This window comes from Trachurus trachurus, assembly GCF_905171665.1.
Source record: "Trachurus trachurus genome assembly, chromosome: 24".
In the NCBI taxonomy this organism is placed as follows: domain Eukaryota; kingdom Metazoa; phylum Chordata; class Actinopteri; order Carangiformes; family Carangidae; genus Trachurus; species Trachurus trachurus.
Genome location: NC_139910.1, coordinates 5,977,741 through 6,002,582, shown reverse-complemented (window position 1 = coordinate 6,002,582; position 24,842 = coordinate 5,977,741). Strand labels below are relative to the sequence as shown.

The 24,842-nt window shown below is 41.8% G+C and overlaps 1 protein-coding gene across 1 annotated transcript; it reads right to left on the bottom strand.

The window, feature by feature from the left end:
- Positions 1-1,099: 1,099 nt before the first annotated feature.
- Positions 1,100-23,706, bottom strand: trim54 (tripartite motif containing 54; the record flags this gene model as incomplete). The annotated part of the gene is made up of 8 exons (XM_084000212.1): positions 23,569-23,706; positions 22,345-22,526; positions 16,984-17,173; positions 14,288-14,383; positions 13,510-13,743; positions 11,416-11,438; positions 2,116-2,240; positions 1,100-1,176 (listed from the first exon to the last, which is right to left on the bottom strand). The coding sequence occupies exons 1-8, from the start codon at positions 23,686-23,688 to the stop codon at positions 1,100-1,102; spliced, it is 1,047 nt and encodes a 348-aa protein (XP_083856338.1). The 5' UTR covers positions 23,689-23,706.
- Between the last annotated feature and the right edge of the window lie 1,136 nt (positions 23,707-24,842).

Below are 24,842 nucleotides of genomic sequence, written 5' to 3'. Positions count from 1 at the left end.
TATGTATATACATATAGGCTATATAAATATAAATAAATTAAAAACAAGACAAGTGAAGTCGGTCGGTCAATAAAGTGCTCTGTGTGCATATGAAAGTGTCTCATGTGTATACGTATGTGCAAAAAATAACTATTTTTATATTTAAAAGGATCACAGTTAAAATGTTAAAAGTGTTAAAAGTGGCATGTGCAAAAATCAGCAGTCTTATGGCCAGGGGAATGAAACTGTTGCAGAACCTGGAATATATTTGTACACGTGTATAATCGCTGTAAAATTTTGTTTGGTTTCCGTAGCCTTATAATTATTCTTTTATATATACATATAGCAGGGGTCTTGCTTTAGTGAGTGTCGCCATCTTCCGCCGCCATGTTTGTACGGCAGCCTGAACGGAAAATCCAGCCAACCAGAGAGCAGGTTTCACTAGATATCACGGTTTTCACCCCATTTTACACACCTTTAAACCCTTTCAATATGTAGCTCTTTAAACCATGTGCATGTTTATACTGATGATTATTTAGATGCTATTTGCATCAGGTGTCTGTAGCCAGCGAAGCTATTTGCAGCAAAGATGAACATCCAGGTGTCTGTAGCCAATAAAAATCAGTAGCTAAAAATATTATTTTTTTAGCTGTTGTGAACACGTGCAATCAATTTACACCTGGGTGTAGACTGCATAGCTAACGATGCTAATTACACCTGAAATTAACAGAAAAGGTGGATTTCAGGACTAAAATTCAAAACTTTAACTCTCCATGTCTTGATCTATGCATCTAAATAAAATAAAAACGACTGTGTAGTCTAAGTTGTGACCGTTTAGAGGAGAGCGAGTCGCTGCTGTTCTCCTGTAAAACCTCAGCTCCTCTGGAGGCTGAATAACTAATGTGACGCTTTCAAAACCAAAAATCAAACAAACCACAACACCCTGCCTGAGAGAAACCCTGATCAATTCATCAATACTTGTCACCACCAGAGTGACCCCAGAACTGCAGCAAACATCTTCTACTGGTCCCAACTTGTCTTTACTCGGATTTCTAACTTTTAAAAACATCCAAATTTACTTTAAAGTTGTTTAAAACTACATCGGTTACCTGCTCTGGTTTTAAAATCTGGAGCCAAAGTCCAGGTCCGACTCATCCGCTGCTTCTTCAGGATCCTCCTCTCCATCATCTCCCACTCCTGAAAACACAAACACACGAACCAGCTGCAGAATTTAGTTTCCTTGTTAGGACCTAAATATAATGTCCCATAATATGTCATTGTCCTTGCAAAGTATTAATACCAGAACACATATTAATGCACACACACACACGTACATATTTATAGGCAAAGTGAGCTTCTTGTTTCTGAGGGTCTTTGTGAAGCCAAGGTGCTTGTTTAAACCTTTTATATGAATGAATGAATGAATGAATGAATGAATGAATGAATGAATGAATGAATATTTTATTTTTGTGTCATGCCACCACCCTGGCCCATCCCATACGAGATTACAAGACACAATAACAAATACAAAAAACAAAAACTAGACAGTCCTTCCTGTTGGTGTTACCTGCCACACAGGTGTGACATAAATTCAGATTACTTTCAGTACTCAACTATATATCGCTCTTCATCTCATTGCCCAAGCCTTTTCAAGAAATAAAGAAAATGCAAATAATTCAAATGAAAAATAAGTTTTAGCTTCTCAGCATCGTCTAACCACACAAATTCGTTATTTGGATCTACTTTACTGAACATGTTTTGCCTTATAGAGTCATAGAAAGGACAATAGAACACAAAATGAATTTCATTCTCCACCTCTTGGATGTCACATAAATTACAAATCCTATCGTCTTCTGCTGTGCCGACATATCTGCCTGTCTCGATGTGACGATGCAATGTTTTATAAATCGTGTGGTTTATTGGTAGATCAGGAGTTTTTATTTTAATCCAATTCTTGTACATTCAAACATGTTTTATACTTTTAGCTGAATTACACCTGATGTTTTATCAACACACCGTCTTTTCCATTTTATCCACACACATAACCCAAAAAAAAAAAGACGATTAAATCAAAAGGAGAAAACTCCAGTCTGTAAAACTGATCTGTTGATAATTTCAAACTTTACTTGTTTGCACCTGAGCAGAAGTCGATGTTCCTCAACATGTCAGCGAGGTCGTCGGTGTCGATGGCGAAGTGGCTCATGCTCTGATAACCGAGCTCTGGACGCTCCATGTTCGAGGCTCTCGCCATCACCGCCATCCTGTCCACAACAACAATCAAGACAAAAGACACAATGTTGCAAAATAAGACTCAAGTGTTAAAGCTGTAAAAGTTTATATCTTATTACATCTGTTTAAAGGGGAATTGCCATTTTTTTTACAATCTGGACCTTATTTCTAGCATAAAATACAATCATTTAGGGGCTGTGTCCACCAGACGCGCTTTCAGCTCTGACAGCGCTCTCAGCGCTGCTTTCCCAGCGCTTAGCGCTCTCTCTCTCCCTCGTCAGAATGCCGCTGTTGCTAGGTTACAAAACGAGTCCTCTGACACTTCCGTGTTCTGGCCTTGTTTAATGTAAACACTACAACGAGTGTCAGAAATACACAACAGCATTAGCAGCAGCTTTTGACATGGACCCTGAGGTCGGCCTACCTTCAGTACAAGTGGGTCAGGATATAAACCGAGCCACGTCTCCGGTTGTGTTGCTGTCGGTAACGTAAGTCCCTCCCCTTCTTGATTCTGATTGGTCAGTGCGGGGAAAAGTGACATTGACGAGCGCGGCGCTGTTCTAAAAGTTGAACAGATTTCAACTCGAAGCGCTCTGAGCGCCGCGACAAAAAGAAGCAAGCGCCGAGGGCGTTTTACCGCCGAGGACGCTGAGCGCTGTGAGCGCCCAACTCAATAGGGTTTGAATGTAAAATAGACGCCCAGAGCGCTGAAAACGCGTCTGGTGGACACAGCCCCTTACTCACCCAGATAACTTTAGTGTCGACTTCCGGTGTAGCGACTAATGGAGTAGGACGTGCCTCTCTGAGCTCCTGCAGCAACTTTCGCAAATTCTATCTTAGGCACACTTTTGTATCCTTTTCCCGTCTTTTTTCGGTGTGTGTTTCCCCCACCACCATAATCTCAACTCAACGCCGACTTCTTTTCGATCAAAATGCCTCCAAAAGCCAAACCAGCTACACAACCACCGCGGCCTACCCCGCCCGCTGCAACCCCGCCTCGAAGTGGCTCCCCCTCCTGCTCAAACGCAGCCGCGGGCGGCGGCGGCACCCCCCCTCGCCCCGACTTTAAGGCCGAGCTGCTCTCGTCACTCCGCGTTGAGATGGCGGCTATTTTCAAAACCGAGCTTCAAGCGGCCTTGACCGAGAATTTGTCAAACATCAAGACTGAGCTACGGGCAGTGAAGTCGGAGTTATCTGACAGTATTACAAACATCCAGTCTGAGGTGTGCGCTCTGAAGGGCACCGTTGGAGAAATGGAAACATCGCTTTCCTCCTGCACTGACGACATCACTACCTTACAAGCTAAAGTGGAGCATCTGTCAACAGAGCTGACAAGATTGGACAATAAATGCGAGGATTTGGAGGCGAGATCTCGGCGCAATAATATACGGTTGGTGGGAATACCTGAGGATTTTTCCACCTCTTCTACTGCTATGGCTATTTCCTCTCTGCTCAAGGAGGCACTGAAGCTCGAGAAGGAGCCTCTCGTTGACCGCGCTCATCGCACTCTCCAGCCGAAGCCGAAACCTGGTGAGCGCCCCCGCCCCATAGTTGCTCGTCTACACTATCATGTGGACTGTGTAGACATACTGCGCCGAGCCAGGGCTCAGCAACGGATCAAGATTGGAGACATGAGCTTCTCTATCTTCCCCGACCACACTCCGAGGACGGCTCGTGCCCGAGCCGCCTTTAATGATGTCCGGCGCCAGCTCCGTGATATACCGGGGATACGTTTTGGGCTGCTCTACCCGGCGCGCCTCCGGGTTACACACAACGGCGCAGAGAAGGAGTTTAAATCGCCAGAAGAAGCCAGTGCATTCATCAGGTCGCTGGACGCGTAAGGGAAATAAGATAACGTACACAACACTGATGTAGTGACTCTTCACAATTAATATTGACAGTAACTATTTTTTCAATTCATATGGACGTGTTTCACGTCTTCACGGGCTGTGTCCCGTTTTCTTTTTTTCCCCCTTTCTTTTCTCACTCATCAGTGGTTTTCAGTTTAACTTGGACTTGAATAGTGCCTTGTTTACCAAATGTTGCTAGGTTTGCAGGAGCTCAAACCGAAGCCTGACTGTTACTATTGGTCTTAAAGCCGTAAGCATTTGTTTTAGGGATCCAACTCCTTGTGGAGTTAGCACTGGGTTCTCCATCGTTTGGGGATGGGGTCATGGTAAGTGCTACGGGGTGGGTGGGAGGGTGGGGGGTGGGGGCTGTGTTCTACAAGTGTTTTTGTGTCTTTTTTTCTTTTCTTTTTCCTTCCTCTCTTTTTTCTCTCTCTTTATTCCTCTTTTGTTACCTTTGGGGGTCCACATTCAGTTTATTTCTATGTCTAAGAACTTAAAAAATGGCCTCAAATCCTAGTACTTCTGCTATCCCACATATTGGGTCTTCTGTGAGATTTTTGAGCTGGAATATTAAAGGCATGGGGAGTCCAATTAAGAGATCTAGGATACTTGCACATTTGAAGCGTCTTAAAGCTGATCTAGTGTTTCTACAGGAAACCCACATGCGCACCAAAGACCAGGTCAGACTTAAATGTCCTTGGGTTTCTGAGGTATTTCACTCAAATTTCAATTCTAAAGCCAGGGGGGTTGCTATTTTAATTGGTAAGTCAATTCAGTTCTCAGCTTCTAAGGTTATATCAGACAAAAATGGCAGATACTTAATTGTTTCAGGTACATTATTCCATGTTCCCATTTTATTAGTTAACATATATGCCCCCAATTTTGATGACCCGCATTTTATGAATAAGCTTTTTGAATGTCTTCCCTCATTGAATAACAATCTCCTTATAATTGGTGGGGACATGAATTGTGTAATCAATCCCAATTTAGATCGCTCTAACCCGCGAACTCTGACCCCATCATTAATGTCGAGGTCTCTTTCTGATTTCATGTCCAAAAATGGTTGCATTGATCCTTGGAGATTTTACAACCCTAACACCAAGGAATATTCCTTCTTTTCAAAGATGCATCAGTCTTTCTCTCGGATTGATTATTATTTTATTGATTCTAAACTAATTCCCAATGTACTTACTGTTAATTACCACCCTATTGTTATTTCTGACCATGCTCCTCTTTCTTTAGACATTCAGTTTTCATCACAACCCCGGTACCCAACACCTTGGAGGTTCAATACATTACTTCTTTCAGATGATAAGTTTAATAAATTCATTGCAGCTAAAATTGATGATTTTATCGCTATAAATAAAAATGACACGGACCCAGTCTCATGCTCACTGCTCTGGGAATCGTTAAAAGCATACCTACGGGGACAAATAATCTCGTACTCTGCCCATTTGAACAAGTCCCGTAAAGCCAAATTGCAAGAACTCTCTATTAATATCACTAAATTAGACCAACAACTTGCTACCTGCCCCTCTCCCAGTTTACTTAAACAACGTGTTGAGCTGCAGACTGAATTTGATTTTATCACCACTAATGATGCAGAGCGACTTCTCTTACGATCACGTGCCACATATTATGAACATGGTGATAAGGCAAGCCGGCTTCTAGCTCATCAGCTACGTCGCCAGGCAGCCTCACGTATGATTCCCCAGGTAAAAGATTCTTCAGGCATATTGCATAGAGATCCCACCACCATTAATTCTGTTTTTCACTCATTCTATTCCTCTTTATATAAGTCTGAATCTCCACCCGACACTACTGAAATGAACTCATTCCTAGATAACCTCAATTTCCCTGTGATAAACCCAGATTCTGCTAAAGAACTTGACTCGCCGTTAACGGTAGAAGAAATTATTCTTGCTATGAGAAACATGCAAAATAACAAAGCTCCTGGCCCGGACGGATTCCCAGTTGAGTTTTTTAAAAAATTTCAGGATAAACTGTCCCCATTATTGCATGCTGTATATAAGGAATCGCTACAACATGGTACTCTCCCTCCTACTTTAAGACAAGCCTCCATAAGTCTCCTCTTAAAAAAAGATAAGGATCCGGTTCTCTGCAGCTCCTACAGACCTCTCTCTTTAATAAATGTGGATGCTAAAATCCTTGCGAAAGCTTTGGCCTATCGCCTAGAAAATATTGTACCAACTATTGTTTCACCTGAGCAGACTGGATTTGTTAAGGGGCGGCAGCTGTTCTTTAATGTCCGTACTCTCCTAAATATTATCTACTCTAAAACTAACACAGTAACACCTGAAGTAGTGATCTCGGTTGACGCTGAAAAAGCATTCGACAGGGTTGAATGGGACTATTTATTCACTGTACTAAAGAAATTTGGGCTGGGAAATGTGTTCATTTCGTGGATACGTCTCCTCTATACATCTCCACAAGCTAGCATCTCCACCAATAACATTCAATCCGGTTTTTTCACTCTAGCCCGTGGCACCAGGCAGGGGTGTCCTCTATCTCCCCTACTGTTTGCACTAGCTATAGAGCCCTTGTCAATCTTTCTGAGGTCCTCTTCTATTTTTACTGGAATTTCACGATTGGGCACAGAATTTAAGTTGTCTCTTTATGCTGATGATTTATTGCTGTATGTTTCGGATCCTGTTCTTTCCATCCCAACAATTTTATCTACTTTTCAGAGATTTGGATCATTTTCAGGCTACAAAGTAAATATCTCTAAAACTGAATGCTACCCTGTCAATGCTTCAGCATCACAGCTCAAACAGTCTGATATTCCTTTTAAATTTAGCTTGTCTGGCTTTAAGTATCTAGGGATCAATGTAACCAGAACGCTAAACTCTCTTTTTTCTGCTAATTTCCTGCCTTTAATGTCTAAAATTAAATCTGACCTCCAAAGATGGGGAAGCTTACCTCTCTCATTAATCGGAAGAATTAATGCAGTCAAAATGAACATTTTGCCCAAATTTCTATTTTTGTTTCACTGTCTCCCACTTTTCCTCCCAAAGCAGTTCTTTAAAACAATTGATCAAACTATTTCTCACTTCCTATGGTGTGGAAAGGCACCCAGGATCCGCAAATCCACACTTCAGAGATGTAAATTCAATGGTGGATTGTCACTTCCAAATTTTCAATTGTATTATTGGGCAGCACATATCCACAAGATTTCATTTTGGTTCAAATCAGTGGATCTGCCATGGTGTGATCTAGAGGCGCAGTCATGTGTTTCATCCTCCCTAACTGCTTTACTTACCTCTTCTATTCCATCCAACCCCTCTGGCTTTACAAATAACCAAGTGGTTCGCTCCACACTTAAAATTTGGTATCAATTCAGAAGGCACTTCAAATTTAAGTCAGCATCTACCTTGGCTCCTTTATTGAGAAATCATTTATTTAAACCTGCATTTACAGATTCATCCTTTTTTGCATGGCATAATAAGGGCCTGAAATGTTTTAAAGATCTTTACAAGGATGGTATTTTTCGCAGCTTTTCAGATCTCTCAGGAGAATTTAATCTCCCACCCTCTCATCTCTTTCGTTACTTTCAAGTTAGACACTGTGCTAATGCTTTATTTCCAGTTTTTCCCTCTTTACCACCAAGTCTACAGTGGGAGGAGCTTCTAACCCACGATCCACTTCAGAAGTCACTCATCTCTAAAGTTTATAATGAAATTCTGTCTTTTGATTGCTCACCAGTTACCAAAGTCAAGACTAATTGGGAACAAGAACTGGGTCTACATCTGGGAGATGACTGGTGGGACACTGCTCTTAAGAAAATTTACACTAGCTCAGCCTGCGCTCGTCTCACACTTATACAGTTTAAAGTATTGTTTAGAGTCCATTATTCCAAAACTCGACTGTCACAAATCTATCCCAGTACCACCGACAATTGCGACAAATGCCATGCTTCATCTTGCAACTTAACTCATATGTTTTACTCTTGTTCGTCACTTTCTCGTTTCTGGCAGAATTATTTTGATACCATGTCAAAAATATTTTCAATGACCATAAAAGTCTCTCCCCATGTCGCCATATTCGGGCTCCCAGAAGACCACAACCGGTTTACCTCTAACCAATTAGATATTTTAGCCTTTACTTCCTTACTGGCAAGACGCCAGCTTCTTCTTCACTGGAAGTCAACTAAAGCTCCATCTAGCACTCAGTGGCTCAATGACACCATGTCTTTTCTAAAGCTGGAGAAGATCAGATATTCAGTGAAAGGTAACTCTGATAAATTTTATAACAAGTGGCTTCCCTTTTTAACATTCTTTCGCTCTCTTCAGGCTATGCCTCCTGATTGATGGACCCCAACCTCCTTTCTTTCTCTTTCTTCTTATCTTTATCATTATTATTATTTATTTGTTTATTTTATTTTATATATTTTATTTATTTATTTATTTTTTCTCTCCTGTATTTTGGCTTCCCTTGTATTTTTGTTTACACCCTGTAGCTTAAACACTTATTCACTCATCACATACAAGAATCCTCAGTTATTTATTTATTATTATTATTATTATTATTATTATTTTTTTATTTGTACATTGTTTGTTTGTCGCCCGGTCATGTTCCTGTTGGGCCACAAATACAAAATAAGAAAACCTCCTAGGAGGCAGAATGTATGTCTTGCTCTTCATTCTTCATGATGCACAGTATTTCTACTGTATCAATATGTTTACATTTTCAATTCTGATGCAGATGTGTTGTGATACTCAATGTAATTATAACATTGGTTTCTGTTTGAATTGTGCCTTACCTCCTAATAAAAATATTAACCAAAAAAAAAAAAAGATAACTTTAGTGTCATTACAAGTCGTTCCGACGAAATTAGCACATTATCCGCCACAAAACTCATTCATTTCACCAATATTTAGTTCTGATAGGCTAGTGCTATTCCCCTCTGAGTCCGGGGTTAGCTGTTATCAATGTCCGGGGTCTGTAGGTTGACCTACTGACCTCTGACCTGGATTATTTGTTGCTACTGCTAATGCTACGGTTCGTTTCTACGTGTTTCCGACTTGTCAGAACAAAATGAGCAGCTGGATGAAGTTCAGCTTCCACAGGCTTCCTCTCCTCAACCTGGACTCACTAAAGCTCCGGCTAGTTGCTCTAAAAATGGACCTGAATGCCGAAGCAGAATGATTATTATCAGAATGAGCCGGGCGGCGCTCAGAGATGACATCATCCAGGTCAGAGGTCAGTAGGTCAACCTACAGACCCCGGATGTTGATAACAGCTAACCCCGGACTCAGAGGGGAATAGCACTAGCCTATCAGAACTAAATATTGGTGAAATGAACGAGTTTCTCTGCAGATAATGTGTTATTTAGAGGCTGCATTCTGCTGCCCTGTAGACTCCATTATACGGATATACGCGGCTCTCGGCTGGAGCTAATTTCATCAGAACGACTTGTAATGACACCAAAGTTATCTGGGTGAGTAAATGATCGTATTTTATGATAAATAAGGTTCAGATTGTTAAAAAAAAACAGCAATTCCCCTTTAACAAGGTATGAAAACATGAATCCCAGACAAAGAGGAGAGAGAGTAGGAGATTCAATACCTGAAATTTTACAGAACATGAATTCAAAACACAAAATTAAGATTAATGTGTCCTTACGTCACCAAAACCACTGTTTATTTTGTTAATCACCTTTTTGTTTGTTTGTTTGTCCTACAAATCATCATCATTCAGACCAATCAGCCGGCTGAGGAGTCGGATGCGTCCTGTGACCTGTCAGTAGATTCACTGATAAATATTTAATCAGTAAACTTCTTCCTCAGCTGCTCCATCCATCAACAAACCAAACACACTCTCTGCTCTCCGGTCGTTCCCGTGAGGACGCTCGGTGACGCCACAGGATTCGTTTGGCTTTTTTTTTTTCCTCGATCTCTTGGCAACGAGTGGATCAACGTCTGCATAATGTATAGGAAGTGACTAAATGTCTGGCACACACACACACACACACACACACACACACACACACACACACACAGGCCAATACACACAACGACAGACCGATGAGACGTTCACTGACCAGAGGTTTAATGGTAATTGCTGAATGACAGGAACTAGTTATCGTTCTGGTCCAGTCTGGATTTTATTTATCTCAAGATTTTCAAGATTCAAGATGTTTTATTGTCAGATAGATGTACGAGTACATACATTGTGAGAAGCTTGGGTTGGGTGGACGCTCCACAATATGCATAATAAATAAAAAGAGACAATAAATAAATTACGATACTAAAACCTAAAAAGTTTAAAAGAATTAAAGGGAAGTTAAAAAGGCCAGAGTCCATTGTCCATTTGGATTTATTGTTGGGTTGATTTGTTTAATAGTCTGGTGGCTTGGGGGAAAAAAATGTTTTTCAGCCTATCTGTTATAGGTGTTAGATATGTCTTCGCTTCATTTGATTTCTCCCGTCTCAAAGAAACAGATAATTTTTCAATATCATATTTAATTTTTTGGGATATTTAATAGTTTAGGTTTTTAAATTTAGAAAAACTCATAGCTGAACACAAATCTGTCGGTGTTTCCATATGTGAGCTGGATGGTGTTTTATTACATTTACAGTAATGATTCAAGTTCAGTTGTTACTCTGATACATTATTCTATATGACATCGTTAGATTATTGATACTAAATAAATGGCTAAATTATAATGAAGATCTTAGGATATAGAGAGCATAATTTATTTTTTTGATTAGTTTATTGTGTGAATCTGAATTTGTAAAACCTTCTTCTGTATGTACTGTGATTGTGATGTTCGCTGCTATTTTGTTTGTTTTCTTATCACTACTATGTTTCATCATCTTTATATTTTGAATATAGAGTATAATATTGGTGTTGAAGTAAGCCAATGTAATTATAACAACAGAGAGGGGCAGGTATTATAAGTTTTCTTCATCCTGCTCCCTTTCATTCATGGTGATAATGTGATTATGAAAATATGTGCAACCATGTGAAGAATGTACTGTATACTATGAATGGATCAAATCAAAATGAAATGTGTCTTGTAACTAACTCAGTGGTTCCCAACATTTTTTGGCTCGTTACCCCATTTTGACATCACAAATTTCGGGCGACCCCGCAATCACGTGCTCGCGGCAGTCAATCAAGATATTTTTATATGCTGCATTTTATTTTAATTCGATTTATATTCAAGAAAGTGAAAGTATAGACTACATTTGTTTAAGATTGTGGGGTCCCAACCCCAAGGTTAAATAACACTGAACTAACTAATTAATTAGCTGTTTCTGAAGAGTAAGGAACAATGAAATGATGTTAAAGATGTAGAATCAGAGCTTCAACACAGAAACTGAACTGGACTTACTTCTCCAGGATGACTTGGGCGCTCTGTGAACGAGAGAGGAGAGAGAGAGAGAGAGTTAATCACATGGTGCCAACAACATTTGTCAGAAACGTCAGCGTGTAAAATACAAACGTGATTTAAAGAAACACTGCAGCTGCCAGAAAAGCCTCGCACTGTTTACTACCTGCTCACCTCTGAATCTATCTTCTCTAACACCTGCTCTGGAAGAATGAAACATTGACACCTGAGGCTTACACACACACACACACACACACACTGACGCAGACTCGTGGCATGAGCCGTAAAGATGGTGGAACTGATCCGAGGTCAGATCGTCAAACTAAAGATTCAACTCTCTCAGGTTTGACTTGATTCTCAAATTGCATCATAAAACGGAAGATTGCAAAATAAAAACTGGATAAAATAAACCCACAAAACAACACATAAACAAACTCTCACTTGTGTTTGTCACAATAAAACACAACAGGACGCTCATATTTTAGGCTATGTGAACAGCTGAAAATGTAAAACCAACTAATCCAAGTTTTTGAGTATAAAGTTTCTATTTTATCTTGTTTTATTTTATCTTTTAATGTATTGCTAAACAAAGAAAGTGTGACTGATATAAACATTTAGCCCTTGATTCAGTTTAACAACACTGAGCTGCTGCACCGCTGCAACGTCCTCGGCCTCAATTAGCTTTTAGTTATATGTATTTTTTTTAAAGAAGTCTTCCTGTAGTCTGTAAAAATGTAAGAAAATACAATTTCTCTACTCAACAAAAAGAAACCAGCAAATCTTAACATTAGAGATGTCATCTTTATTTGTAAAGGAGCTCTATAGAGGTTTAGCGGTTGCTATGGGGGGCATACATCAGTCCGACTGCCCATAAGTCCGACGGCTCATTTCTCCGACTACCCATTCTACAGTGTTAAGGTTAGGTTTAGGGTAAGGTTAAGGGTTAGGGCTACTTAAGTCGGAGAAATGGGAGGTCGGACTAATGGACGCAAAAATAAAGAATGTATGGTCGGAGAAATGGGTAGTCGGACGGACGTCATGCGCCCGGTTGCTATAGCCAACATTCGTTAGCATTGTTGCTACGTAGCCAACACCCATTAGCGTTAGAAGTTGTTTACTCATCAGTTTCACTATGAACTTCAGCCATTGTTGTGTTTACAATACAAAAGATCATAAACTACTTCTTCAGGGCAGATTGGAAGCTACAGCGACTCGGTATCGGAAAATTGGAGCTAGCTGGTTAGCATGCTAACTAGCAGCAACACAAGAGTTAACTGTTCTGTCGCCATTGGAGACCACTTCTGATTAGTAAATGAATTCAGTTTGATTATGGTGTCATTGTTGTGTGAGCTACTGGACTAATTTGAATTTCCCTGCTAGGGATGAATAAAGTATTCTCTACTCTACTCTACTCTAGATGCTAAATTTGCAACATTTCTTCTAGACTGGTAAATAAACCGCTGTTGATGCTAACGTTAGCTATGTAGCCACAGAAAATCTTGCTAACACTTGCTGATTGATTTCTGTCAGTCCTCAAGTTTATTAATTGATTGATTTTCAGAAACTAGAGGCTGATGATCTGATTGGACAGTTCTATTTCTATAGCCATGAGTACACTGTCATGTAGTATACTAAGTAGCTACACTATGTAGGCCTACTTATTTCTGTAGTGCGCGAATTTCGATGGTTAGCGTTGTCTCAAGTCGAATACTGTCGTTGTGCACTTACTGGGAACTAATCTCGCAACTGTTCAGTGTTTTCTTCGGAAATTAGGAAATTTAAATTTGGGTCAGTTTGTTTAATATTTTTATATTATTTTATACTGGTATGTTGATTTACATATATTCTGCTACGTAGCCAAGACGGCGATCATTGAGGGTGGGAAGTGTCCATCATTCCACACTCAACTATTACAACAACCGTTATGAGTGAACCATCCGGGTTCTTACAGTACACTGTGTTTTGACATACTTGTCATTTGAGACGCACTTACATGCTCAAAATACTTAGTGTAGCCTACTGTAAGTATGGAAGTATTCAAATTGAGACAGAGCATGAATTTCTATTATTGTCCGTCAGACCTGAGGTGAGACTCACCTGTATGAACAGAGGCATGTGCGGCTCGTCCATCGACTGGATGGCCGACTCCACCAGCGCCACCGCGGCCTCCAGCTGGTCGTTGTGGCGGCAGATGAGGGATCGAACGTGTTTCAGCTTCTCGTCCTGTTGCCTGGAGATCAGACCGACCAGGTCCTGCTTCCTCTCCTCCAAGATGGCCACCAGGCCGCCGAAGTGGTCGACCAGCCGCTGCCTCTGCTGCTGACCGTTGTCCTGACGCCAAGACACAAGATTCACATAGTCACAGAGAGTCAAGAGTGATTTCATTGATAAGGAGGAAGTTATATTATTGAGATAGATATTAAAGCAGAAGTAAGCGATATTTTTGTGTTAATATAAGTCTTAAATAGTTATATCTTCCGACAGCAATCACTTACATAGAGTGTTTGGACCGAAACACGGGTCTCTCAGTCACTCTGCTCTGCTGTAAGCTGAGGAGAAAACTTTCCTTGTATCCTACAACCCCTATCCAATGAGGAGAGAGAACGGCATAAAGGGGCGGTCCTCTCTGTGTGTGCAGCCAAAGGATGCGCGTGAATGTGGTGACGTAGGGACGAGGGCGGGGACTGCTAACTCCATCGGCTGACAAGAAGTTAGCCAAAACCACTGGATCACTTACTTCTGCTTTAATACCCTATCATAGAGTGATTTTAGAGTTTAAGTCCAAATCTGTTTTATTTTTTCCAATCTCCACCGGAAAACAGAGGTTTACATATCGTGCATTTTTGCATTTTAGTCTTTTGTGTGTGTGTGTTACCTCCACAGTGTGACATATTTCTTCCATCTGAGTGATGACGGCCTGGATGTGGTCGTTTCTGGCGACCAGGTTGGCGATGCCGTCGCTCAGATCGGCCTGTAAACAAGAGATACTGTAGTTCAGACACTGACTTAAATTAACTCAAATGAACTGGAGGCGTCTTAATGTGTTGACCGTTGATTTGACAGAAACAATGAGAGAGTGACAGGAAAGTTGAACACAGCAGTGATGGCTGACCTTAGTGGTACTAGTAGACGCCACAAGGGGGCGCCATCAAAACCACCAAATATCACATCAGACTCTTGATTCTGCTGTTTTAAGTCCTTCAGACCACGAATAAGCTGCTTAAATGTTTCACATTGACAATAACTCTAATAATAATTTAGAAAACTATCTGATTATCATCGAATAATCTGCAGATTAGTTAATTTTATCAATGAAAATGGCCAAAAAAAAGAAAGAAAAGAAAAAAAGATTAAAGATGAAGTCTTAAAATGTCTTATTTTGTTCAATTAAGTGTCCAAAACCAAAATGTTCCTCAGTGGAATAATTGCCACTGAAATATAAAATAATATAATAATTAACATCTGTATCTCTCTGTGGATCCAGATGTGAATGAAAAGTTTCCAAACTTTTCTTCTTGTTAAACAGAGTCAGTCTGTTCTCATCAGTAACTCAGTCGCCACCTGAAGCTCCAACAACATGAGTCACCAGCTGTTCACACACACTCACAGAACAACACACACACAGAACAACACACACACACACACACACACACACACACACACACACACACACACACACACACACACACACACACACACACACACACACACACACACACGTTTTCACAGACTCACTGTCGTATGATGAGTAAGTGTCGTCTGTGCAACAAAACACCCACATCACATCTGGATGAAATGATGAAACCTCTTGTGACTTTTGTTGGTTAAATCAAACTTTGCAGGAAGACGAAGCGTCAACAACTTTCCTCCTCGTCCTCGTCTGAATTTCAGATGAGACAGATTCACAGACGGAGACGGAGCGAGTGACACTGAAATGTCAACAAAGCCACCGCTCAGTAACATGCTGGACACTCCTCTTCCTCTTCCTCTTCCTCCTGCTGCTGCCGCCGCCGCCTGCATCACTAAACTGCTGCACTTTGTCTTTGTGCGACTTTGTGCGTCCACAAACACCAAGTTGTGATATCTGTTTCTGCATTAAAACAAACTGTAGTGAGTATTATCCCTTTGGACAACTTGGAGGGTTTTACAAAGGTATGGCAACCAGTTTTTGATGCTGTGGATCCCTCTGGACTGAGCTTCAATATCCCTCTTATGTGTTTGTGTATGTTTGTAAGCTGTTACGGTTGCTTTGTTATGTTTATTCATAACTGTTGAGTAGCCTATGCTACAGAAAAATGCATGGTTCTGTGGAAACCATATGTAAAGGACAATATGTGCCCTTATTGAACCTTAAAGCAGAAGTAAGCGATCCGGTCGTTTTGGCTAATGCTGCGTTCCAGGCAGGCTTTTGAAACCGTAAATTACAGCTTCAAGTCACAACTTACGACTTTGTAGCGTTTCAGGCAACACACTCGTGTTTTTCCGACCTGTTTTACCTGTGAAAGTCACTATAACGGCCACTCGTAACTTCTGACCCGTGAACTCGTACCAGATCGAACTGGTACGACTTCACAGGTCAGAAAAATACGAGTTACGAGTTTCCTTGAACGCACCATAACAGTCCTCGTCCCTACGTCACCACATTCACGGCGTCCCTTGGCTGCACACACAGCCCTGCATGCCGTTCTCTCTCCTCATTGGATAAAAACTGTAGGATACGATAAATGTTTTCTCCTCGGCTCAGAGCAGAGCAGAGGGACTGACAGACCCGTGTTTCCGTCCAAACACTCTATGTAAGTGATTGCTGTCGAAAGATATAACTATTTAAGACTTATATTAACACAAATATATCACTTACTTCTGCTTTAATAAAAAGAAATAAAAAAACAAACAAAAAAAAAACTGTAGTATCACTGCAACTGACCTTATTTGTTATGTACGCGTCAATGTTTGCATCAATGAGCAGAAAAGGTACAAAGAAAAAATGATAAGTTCATATGAAATGTGCAGGTCGTTGCTCTTGTTATGCTTTCTTTGATTATTTACCTAGAAAATGTATCTAAAATCTAAGATATTATTTTATTTTTATTGGGACATTGGCCAAAATTGAGCTGCTTGTGTTTTCCCTTTTTCTTTTTTAGGTGTTATTTATAAGTAACTAGACAGACGATCTAGTTCCAATTTCAAAATGAATTGATTAAGGGGCAGGGAAAATAAGTTTTCTTCATCCTGCTTCTTTCCATGCATGGGATGTGTAAATTATAATGTGTTATAATTTTGTCAGTAATGTATGAATTGAAAATGTCCATGCGTGGAATAAATAATAATGAAATGAAGCAAGCATCATCCAGACAGAAAAAGATGCAAATAGAAACAGGAAGTAGAAATATGGAAGATAAATATTTTAGATGATAGTTTAGACTCTTTGTCATCTCCACCGTCTCCATCTCTGGATCGTTTCCCTTCCAGCTCCTCTGACTCTCCCTCTCTCAGTCATAAACCAGGAGGGTTATTCTGAGTAATGAGACGTCTGTTGCGCCGAGTGAGAAGCTGCCAATGTTGATTCTTTACCTTCTGCGTGGTGTAGACGCTGCTGAGCGGAGCCACGTCACAGTCTTTGTGTCGTCCAAACACTTTGCACATGGAGCAGGTCGGCGTCTGACACGACAGACAGTAGATGTTGATCTTCTCGTCTTCGTGCTCCTCACACATCAACTTCTGCTGCTGCTGCTGCTGCTGCTCAGGCTTCATGTTCACCAGTCTGAGGAGACACAAAGGTAGATGTTTGTGTTAAAGCTGCTTCAAAATAAAGGTAGATGTTTGTGTTAAAGCTCCTTCAAAATAAAGGTAGATGTTTGTGTTAAAGCTCCATACAGTATAAAGGTAGATGTTTGTATTTAAGCTCCATACAGTATAAAGGTAGATGTTTGTGTTAAAGCTCCATACAGTATAAAGGTAGATGTTTGTATTAAAGCTTCATACAGTATAAAGGTAGATGTCCATGTGTAGTGTGATTATAAAGCAGCTCTAGGTTCTATATTAATACTGTGAAAGTATCAAAGCCTCAGTCCACAGAGAAATGCACACAGCCTGTATTCAGAAACTGAGCCTTGAAACCAGCCGTCAGGACTTCCTGTCACTTTGTGATGTCACAACAAAGCCCCGCCCACCTGGACCCACCATTCATCCAACAACTTGCAGGATTTGGTTTTTCTGAGTGTTTTATTCTGAAATCTGCTCTGTTTTTTTATTGGATCATTCAGAAAACAGTCAGCCAATCAGGCTGACACCGACCTGTTGTGACTTTCCTTATGGATCAAAACTTCAAAATAAAAGACAGAAGAAGCGGAAAATATGAATCTTTAAACATCATTAAACTTTCCTCTTTTTCTTTTCGTTGTTCTTCTCTGGCAACATGTGCGACTGAACCAAAACTATGATTAACAATATTATAATTAACATTCACGGTGTTCGCTGTGTCACTGACCCACATTCAGCATCTAGTCGAGTCAAAACCCGGTGATTAATGAGGAATAAACTTCAGAGGAGGTTTATTCTTCCTCTATAAGAACAAGAGTTGAGTCCAGTTTTTCCATCAGTTTAATTCTCCATCGACATTGTGCTTCAATAAAGACGTTAAAAAAACCTTGGCTGCTTTTTAATCTCATCTCCAAACACGAGTGGACTGAGACTTGGCAGCAGCGTCTCCATTGTTGAAGCAGCTTAGTTTACTTCTGTTATCGGTGTCGTTTCTGTCGTGGTTGACGTCAGCCGGTAACCGTGACGACGACGATGATGATGATGATGATGATGGAGGATCGACGCAGAAAGAGTTTGGCTCGTTTAAAACGTCTGTTGTGTTTTTTTCTGCCACCGGGGAAACAGAGAGAGTGTGTGTGTCAGCGGCCGTTCGTTTCCTCTGAAGGGCGTCGTAAATATAAATCCACTGTTGGGTCGGTTTCTCTGCAGAAGCGTCCGGCCAAGTGAACACACACACACACCCTGGTGCATGCTGGGAAAGTGTGTGTGTGTGTGTAGGCATCCTGACAAAGCAAAGAGTCCAAATTTAACCCTCCTGTTGTCCTTCTGGGGTCAAATTGACCCAATCTGTTCCCTTCCTCCATCCATCCTTCCTTCTTTCCTTCCTTCCTTCCCGTCATCCTTCCTTTCTCTTTTGATCCAATTGACCTGATCTGTTCCCTCCCTAATCCTTCTTTCCTCCCTGGAATGAATCTGTTCCCTCGCTCCATCTTTCTTTCCTTCCTTCTTTCCACAATCTTTTTTCCCTCCCTCCCTCCCTCCCTCCCTCCCTTCCCTCCATCCTTCCTTTCCACAATCCTTTTCCCTTCCTTCCTTCCTTCCCTCCATCCTTCCTTCCTTCTTTCCACAATCCTTTTCCCTTTCTTCCTTCCTTCCATCCTTCCTTCCTTCCCTCCATCCTTCCTTCCTTCCTTCTTTCCACAATCCTTTTCCCTTTCTTCCTTCCTTCCTTCCTTCTTTCCCTTCGTCCTTCTTCCTTCCTCTTTCGATCCAATTGACCTGATCTGTTCCCTCCCTCATCTTTCTTTCCTTCCTTTTTCTCTTCCTTTTTTCCCTTCTTCCTTCCTTGAATGAATCTGTTCCCTCGCTCATCTTTCTTTCCTTCCTTTTTCTCTTCCTTCTTTCCTCCCTTCATTCCGTTCTTCCTTTGCTCCATCTTTCTTTCCTTCCTTCTTTCCACAATCATTTTTCCCTCCCTCCCTCCCTTCTTCCTTCCTTTTTCCCCCAATTTCCCCCAATCTGTTCCCTCCCTCCATCTACTATTCCTTCCTTTTCCCCTTCATTCTTTCCTCCCATCTTTCCCTTTGTCCTTCCTTCCTTCCCTTCATCCTTCCTTCCTTCCTTCCTTCCTTCCTTGACTCAGGAGGAAAACGGCCTTTTGTCCTGTGACGTCGGTGTCTCTGACCAATGTGATGATTAAGTCATGAGATTTTTTTTTCCCACCACACATGAAAAAATGATGAGAAACGACGAGAACGAAGTTACAAAAGAAGCTGCGAAAAGAAAACGAACTCCTCGTCTATTTCATAACGGATAACGAACGACGACGTCGACGACTTTTCGCTCGTCTCCTCGTCGCTGAGTCACCGAGAGTCTGTTGTGGAGACAAAGTGACAAGTTCACACTCACGACGACTGAAACATCAGAGCAGTGAATGAATGAGTTCACGTGTAAAACACAGAGAGAGGAAGAGAAGAGGCTTCAACATGAAGCTTTGAATTTAAAGGGATAGTTCACCCAAAATTCAAATTTCACTCATTATCTACTCACCCTCATGTCGACTAAGGGCTGGGAGAAGTTTCAGAGTCCTCCGTGGCTTCTCTGAGTTACAGGGGGTCTCGGCGTAGCAGTGCATGTCCATACAACGGTTGCAAATGGATACCAACTGTCTTCGTAACAAAAAGACTCTCGCGAGATTTGGACGAACCGGGAAGAGGAGCTTCCGCTACAAACAAGCTTGAAATAGACTTATTTAATTTTTTTCGGAACAATTTCGCATTTCGGGTCTTCAATACAAGACGGACATTACATACGAGCAGCATGGAGGTATTTGGATGTTTTTTGGTGTGTCTTTTTGTTACGAAGACAGTTGGTATCCATTTGCAACCGTTATATGGACATGCACTGCTACGCCGAGACCCCCTGTAACTCAGAGAAGCCACGGAGGACTCTGAAACTTCTCCCAGCCCTTAGTCCACATGAGGGTGAGTAGATAATGAGTGAAATTAGAATTTTGGGTGAACTATCCCTTTAATACGTTAATCAACCTCAGCTTCTAACAGGATGTTTACTGTTTTGTTTTAGTTTGAATCTGTATTTGTCACATGTGCAACACAGAATAACTTAACACAACTTAACGACACCTTTCCCACTTCATGTGTCTCCAAACAAACAGGATTAAAATGTTTCCGTGTGCAGCTGTGACGTCGCGTCATGTGACCTCCTGATCTATTTAGAGCTGCGAATGTGCTGTGTTACAAGTTACAATAAAGTTGTAATGTTTTGTATTGAATAAAAAAAAGAAAAGAAAAGAAAGAAAATCAGAGACAGGAAATAAACTGTGAACACAACACAACACAACGCTGCTCTCTGCTGGTCCACACTCATCATTACAACTTCACCTCACTACTACACTACTTTCATTCATGTTACTGAAAACATTAAATACTAACTACACACTATGATGAAGCATTATGAATCATTCTTTTTGTGTAAATTATAAACACAGTTATAAATGTTTAACTCTGGATTAATAATATTTATGTTGTATTTTCATATTTAATGAGCTGGATTCAACATTTATAAATCAAGTGTTCGATCAATAATGAATCAGTTATTTATAAGACGTCAGTGCTTCATTAGATCATTTATTAAGTACCAGTTAATTATTCCTGAAATATTTAGATGAACATTTATGTTGCACAATTATTGAGACGTAAACTAATGATCAGTGAGTGAGTTAATAGATGTTTACTTATAAATAGGTTAAACATTTAGACTGTGTTTTTAAATTATGTAATGATTAGTATCAGTATAGGAAGAATGATTTATAATCACGAATAAATATTTATCTTAACGTTATGTAGTTATTATAAAGCGTTACTTACTATATTTCTACAACTCAGATTGTTAATCATCAGATCAAGTTTATTTCTTCATCTTGTTTCTTATTTTGAGATATTGAACATTAAAACTATTCTCACTACATCTGTGAATGTTTTCATGTCAAAGACCTGAACTAACTCCATCTGAGGAGATTTCAGCTCATTTAAAGGGATACTTCACCCAAAATCTATAATTCACCAATCATCTACTCACCGTCATGCCAAGGAAGGGTTCGGAGAACTTTCAGAGTCATCAAAACTCTTTAGGAGTTCCAGGGGGGGTCCGGCTGGCAACGGGATTTCATATAATGGTGGCGGATAGAGTTCACTTTTGACCCAAGTGTCCTGAAGCCACCACATGAAAAAGTTGTTCAGAAAAAATGAATTTGATCTCTGTTTTTATCCTTGTTGTAGCAGTAGCTCCCAGTGGCTGTTGATGTTTGTGCGAGATGTTCGTTCGTCATTGGATGTTTTTTTTGTTTTTTTGTTTTTAAACAAACTTGAACAGGGGTAAACCATGGATGTAAACACGGAAGAACAACTCGCAGCAAATCTCGTGCAGCCACTGGGAGCTACTGCTCCAACAAGGATAAAAACAGAGATCAAACTATTTTTTTCCCAACAACTTTTCCATGTGGCGGCTTCAGGACACTTGGGTCAGTACAGACGAGCAGTATGGAGGTATCTGGATGTTTCATAGTGTGTGTTTTGGACGATTCAAAAGTGAACTCTATCCGCCGCCATTATATGAAAACCCGTTGCCAGCTGGACCCCCCCTGGAACTCCTAAAGCGTTTTGATGACTCTGAAAGTTCTCCGAACCCTTCCTTGGCACGACGGAGAGTAGATGATTGGTGAATTATCGATTTGGGCTGAAGTATCCCTTTAAGATGTTATTTATTATCGCGCGAGATTTGGACGGACCAGGAAGAGGAATGCTGGGAGCTTCCGCTACAAACAAGCTTAAAACAGAGAATTATTTAATTTTTTTTGGAACAATTTCTCATGTTGGGGCTTCAATACAAGAGGGACATTACAGACGAGCAGCATGGAGGTATTTGGATGTTTTTTGGTGTGTCTTTTTGGACGAAGAAAAGTGAGCTCCGTTCGCTACCGTCATATGGACATGCAGTGCTGCAACTCAGAGAAGCCACGGAGGACTCTGAAACTTCTCCCAGCCCTTAGTCGACATGAGGGTGAGTAGATAATGAGTGCAATTTGAATTTTGGGTGAACTATCCCTTTAAAGGTCCTCCCCACACACACACAGAGACACACTCTCTCTCTGACCGTGAGGCCTCCTGCTGCCTGTAGACGTCGATGATGTTCTCCACCAGCAGGTTCCTCTGGAGCCCGTAGACGCCGTGTCGGTCCAACACGACGTCATGACGACAGGACGGACAACGGAAACGACCGCCGCCGCCGGCGGAGAGGGAGGAGGAGCCACGGGTCTGAGACAGGGGGTTGGCTGCCTGGAGGAGGAGGAGGAGGAGGAGGAGGAGGAGGAGGAGGAGGAAGAGGAGGAGGAGGAGGAAGAGGAGGGGGAGGAGAGAGAGGAGGAGGAGGAGGAGGAAGAGGAGGAGGAGGAGGAGGAGAAGAGGAGGAGGAGGAGGAGGAGAGGAAGTAAAGTAAAGTAAAGTATGCCTTTATCCATCCCACGATGGGGAAATTCGCAGGGCTACAGCAGCATTACATACAAACAAACACATTCACACATGCCATGCACACTTGGACTGCTAAAAAAATATAAATGTAAATATTTATAAATGGAGAGGAGGAGGAAGAGGGGGGAAGGAGAAAGAGGAGGAGGAGAGAGAAGAAGAGGAGGAGGAAAAGGAAGAGGAGGAGGATGAGGAGGAGAAGAGGAGGAAGAAGAGAAAGAGGAGGAAGCAGATGAGGAAGGGGAAGAAGAGGAGGAAGAGGAAGAATAATAGGGGGATGAGGAAGAGGAGAAGAAGAGAAAGAGAAGGGGAATGAAGAGGAGAGGAGGAGGAAAAGAAGGAGAAAGAGGAGGAGGAGGGAGAGGAGGAGGAGAAGAGAAAGAGAAGTGGAAGAGGAGGAGGAAGAGGAGCAGAATACTAAGAGAAGGAGGAAGAGGAAGAAGAGAAGGAGGAGGGGAAGAGAGAGGAGGAAGAAGAGCAGAATAGAAAGAGAAGGAGGAAGAGGAGGAGGAGGGGGAGGTCGAGGAGGAAGAAGAGAAAGAGAAGGAGGGGGAGAGAGAGGAGGAAGTAGAGGAGGAGAAGAGAAAGAGGAGATGATGAAATGGAGGAGGGGGAGAAGAAAGAAGTTGAAGAGGAGGAGGAGAAAGAGGAGGAAGAGGATGAAGAAGAGAGAAACTGTTTTATTTCTGAGGAGCAGCCGAGGTTTGTTTTGACGACAACAGGAGGTCAAAGGTCAAACTGAGGCTCAGGTCCTGATGACGTCACCAGAGTAAAGAAATTACTTCAGCTTCAGTCTCTGATGACGTCATCTCTGACACTTCTACACTACTAACCCTTTTAACCCTTTTCTCACCTGGAAGACGTCGCTGGCGCACTTCCTGCAGAGGTTGTGCTGACAGGGCAGGATGACCACGGGCTTGGAGAAGGTCTCCAGACACACGGGGCAGATCAGCTGCTTCTCCAGCTTCTCCATGGTGACGGCACCTCCTCCTCCTCCTCCTCCTGTTCCTGCTCCTCCTGCTCCTGTTGCTGTCGGCGGCGGCTTGAAGCTCAGCGTGAAGCTCATCGGTTCTTCTCACTCTCTTTACGACCGTTTCTCTCTCTCAACTCGTCTTTTCTCTCTGTTCTTTTGCCCTCGTTGTTGTTGCTCTGTCTGTTGCCCCAGCTGTCCATCCACATACCCCCACCCCTCCCTACTGCCCCCCTCATACCCCACCGTTCCACAGCAGCAGCACTAGCTCCTCCACTGTCGACTGTTGTTATTTTTAGCCTGTGGGTTTGTTCTGTCTTGGGTTACTGTCTAAACTGAGCGGCCCAGTCCAGGACCAGGATCACTCACCTCCGATCGTAATGTCATCATAATGTTTTCATGAACTCTGATCCGACCACAGTTAATACCCCCCCCCCCACCGCCATTAACACGTAGGAATAAACAGGTCGGGTCCATTTCTGTTTGTCGCAGCAGAACTCAGAGTGAGGAGGTTACAGGTCGTCTTTGTGTTTCACCGTCCAGTCAGATCCTCCTTTTACTGCAACAAGTGTCATTATAAAAGTGAATTATACACTTAAAGCAGAAGTAAGCTGAATATTTGTGTTAACATCAGTGATGGGAATAAACGGCGTTACTAACGGCGTTATCTTTTTCAGTAACGAGTAATCTAACTAATTACTATTTCCACCGTTACAACGCCGTTACCGTTACCGACAATTAAATGAGGCGCGTTACAAACTACTCAGTGAAGCCGTTGTCCTCCGACTTGGCTCATCTCATCTCAGACACAGAAGCTGCTAAACTGTTGTTGTTTTTTCCTCCTCTCCTTTGGTGAGGGGAGGGGGGAGGAGGGAGGGACGAGACAACCGCATAAGTGAAGATGATTGGTTGAGGCAGAGTAAGGTTTCATGCTAAGCCAATCAGAGGCAGTGTTCAGTTTGTACACAAACCACACACGCACGCAGTTTAGCCTCACACACACAGACTAGCAGAGGGAAGCTGCCGAGATCGGAGGGAAAGTGGAAACAGACACTACTTTAATCTCCCTGAGGTAAAAGACAAGAACATGTGAGGTATAGCTACATTATGTCCCGGAGCGAAGTGTTTGTCCTGAGCTTCTGCTCACCTGACTCTGT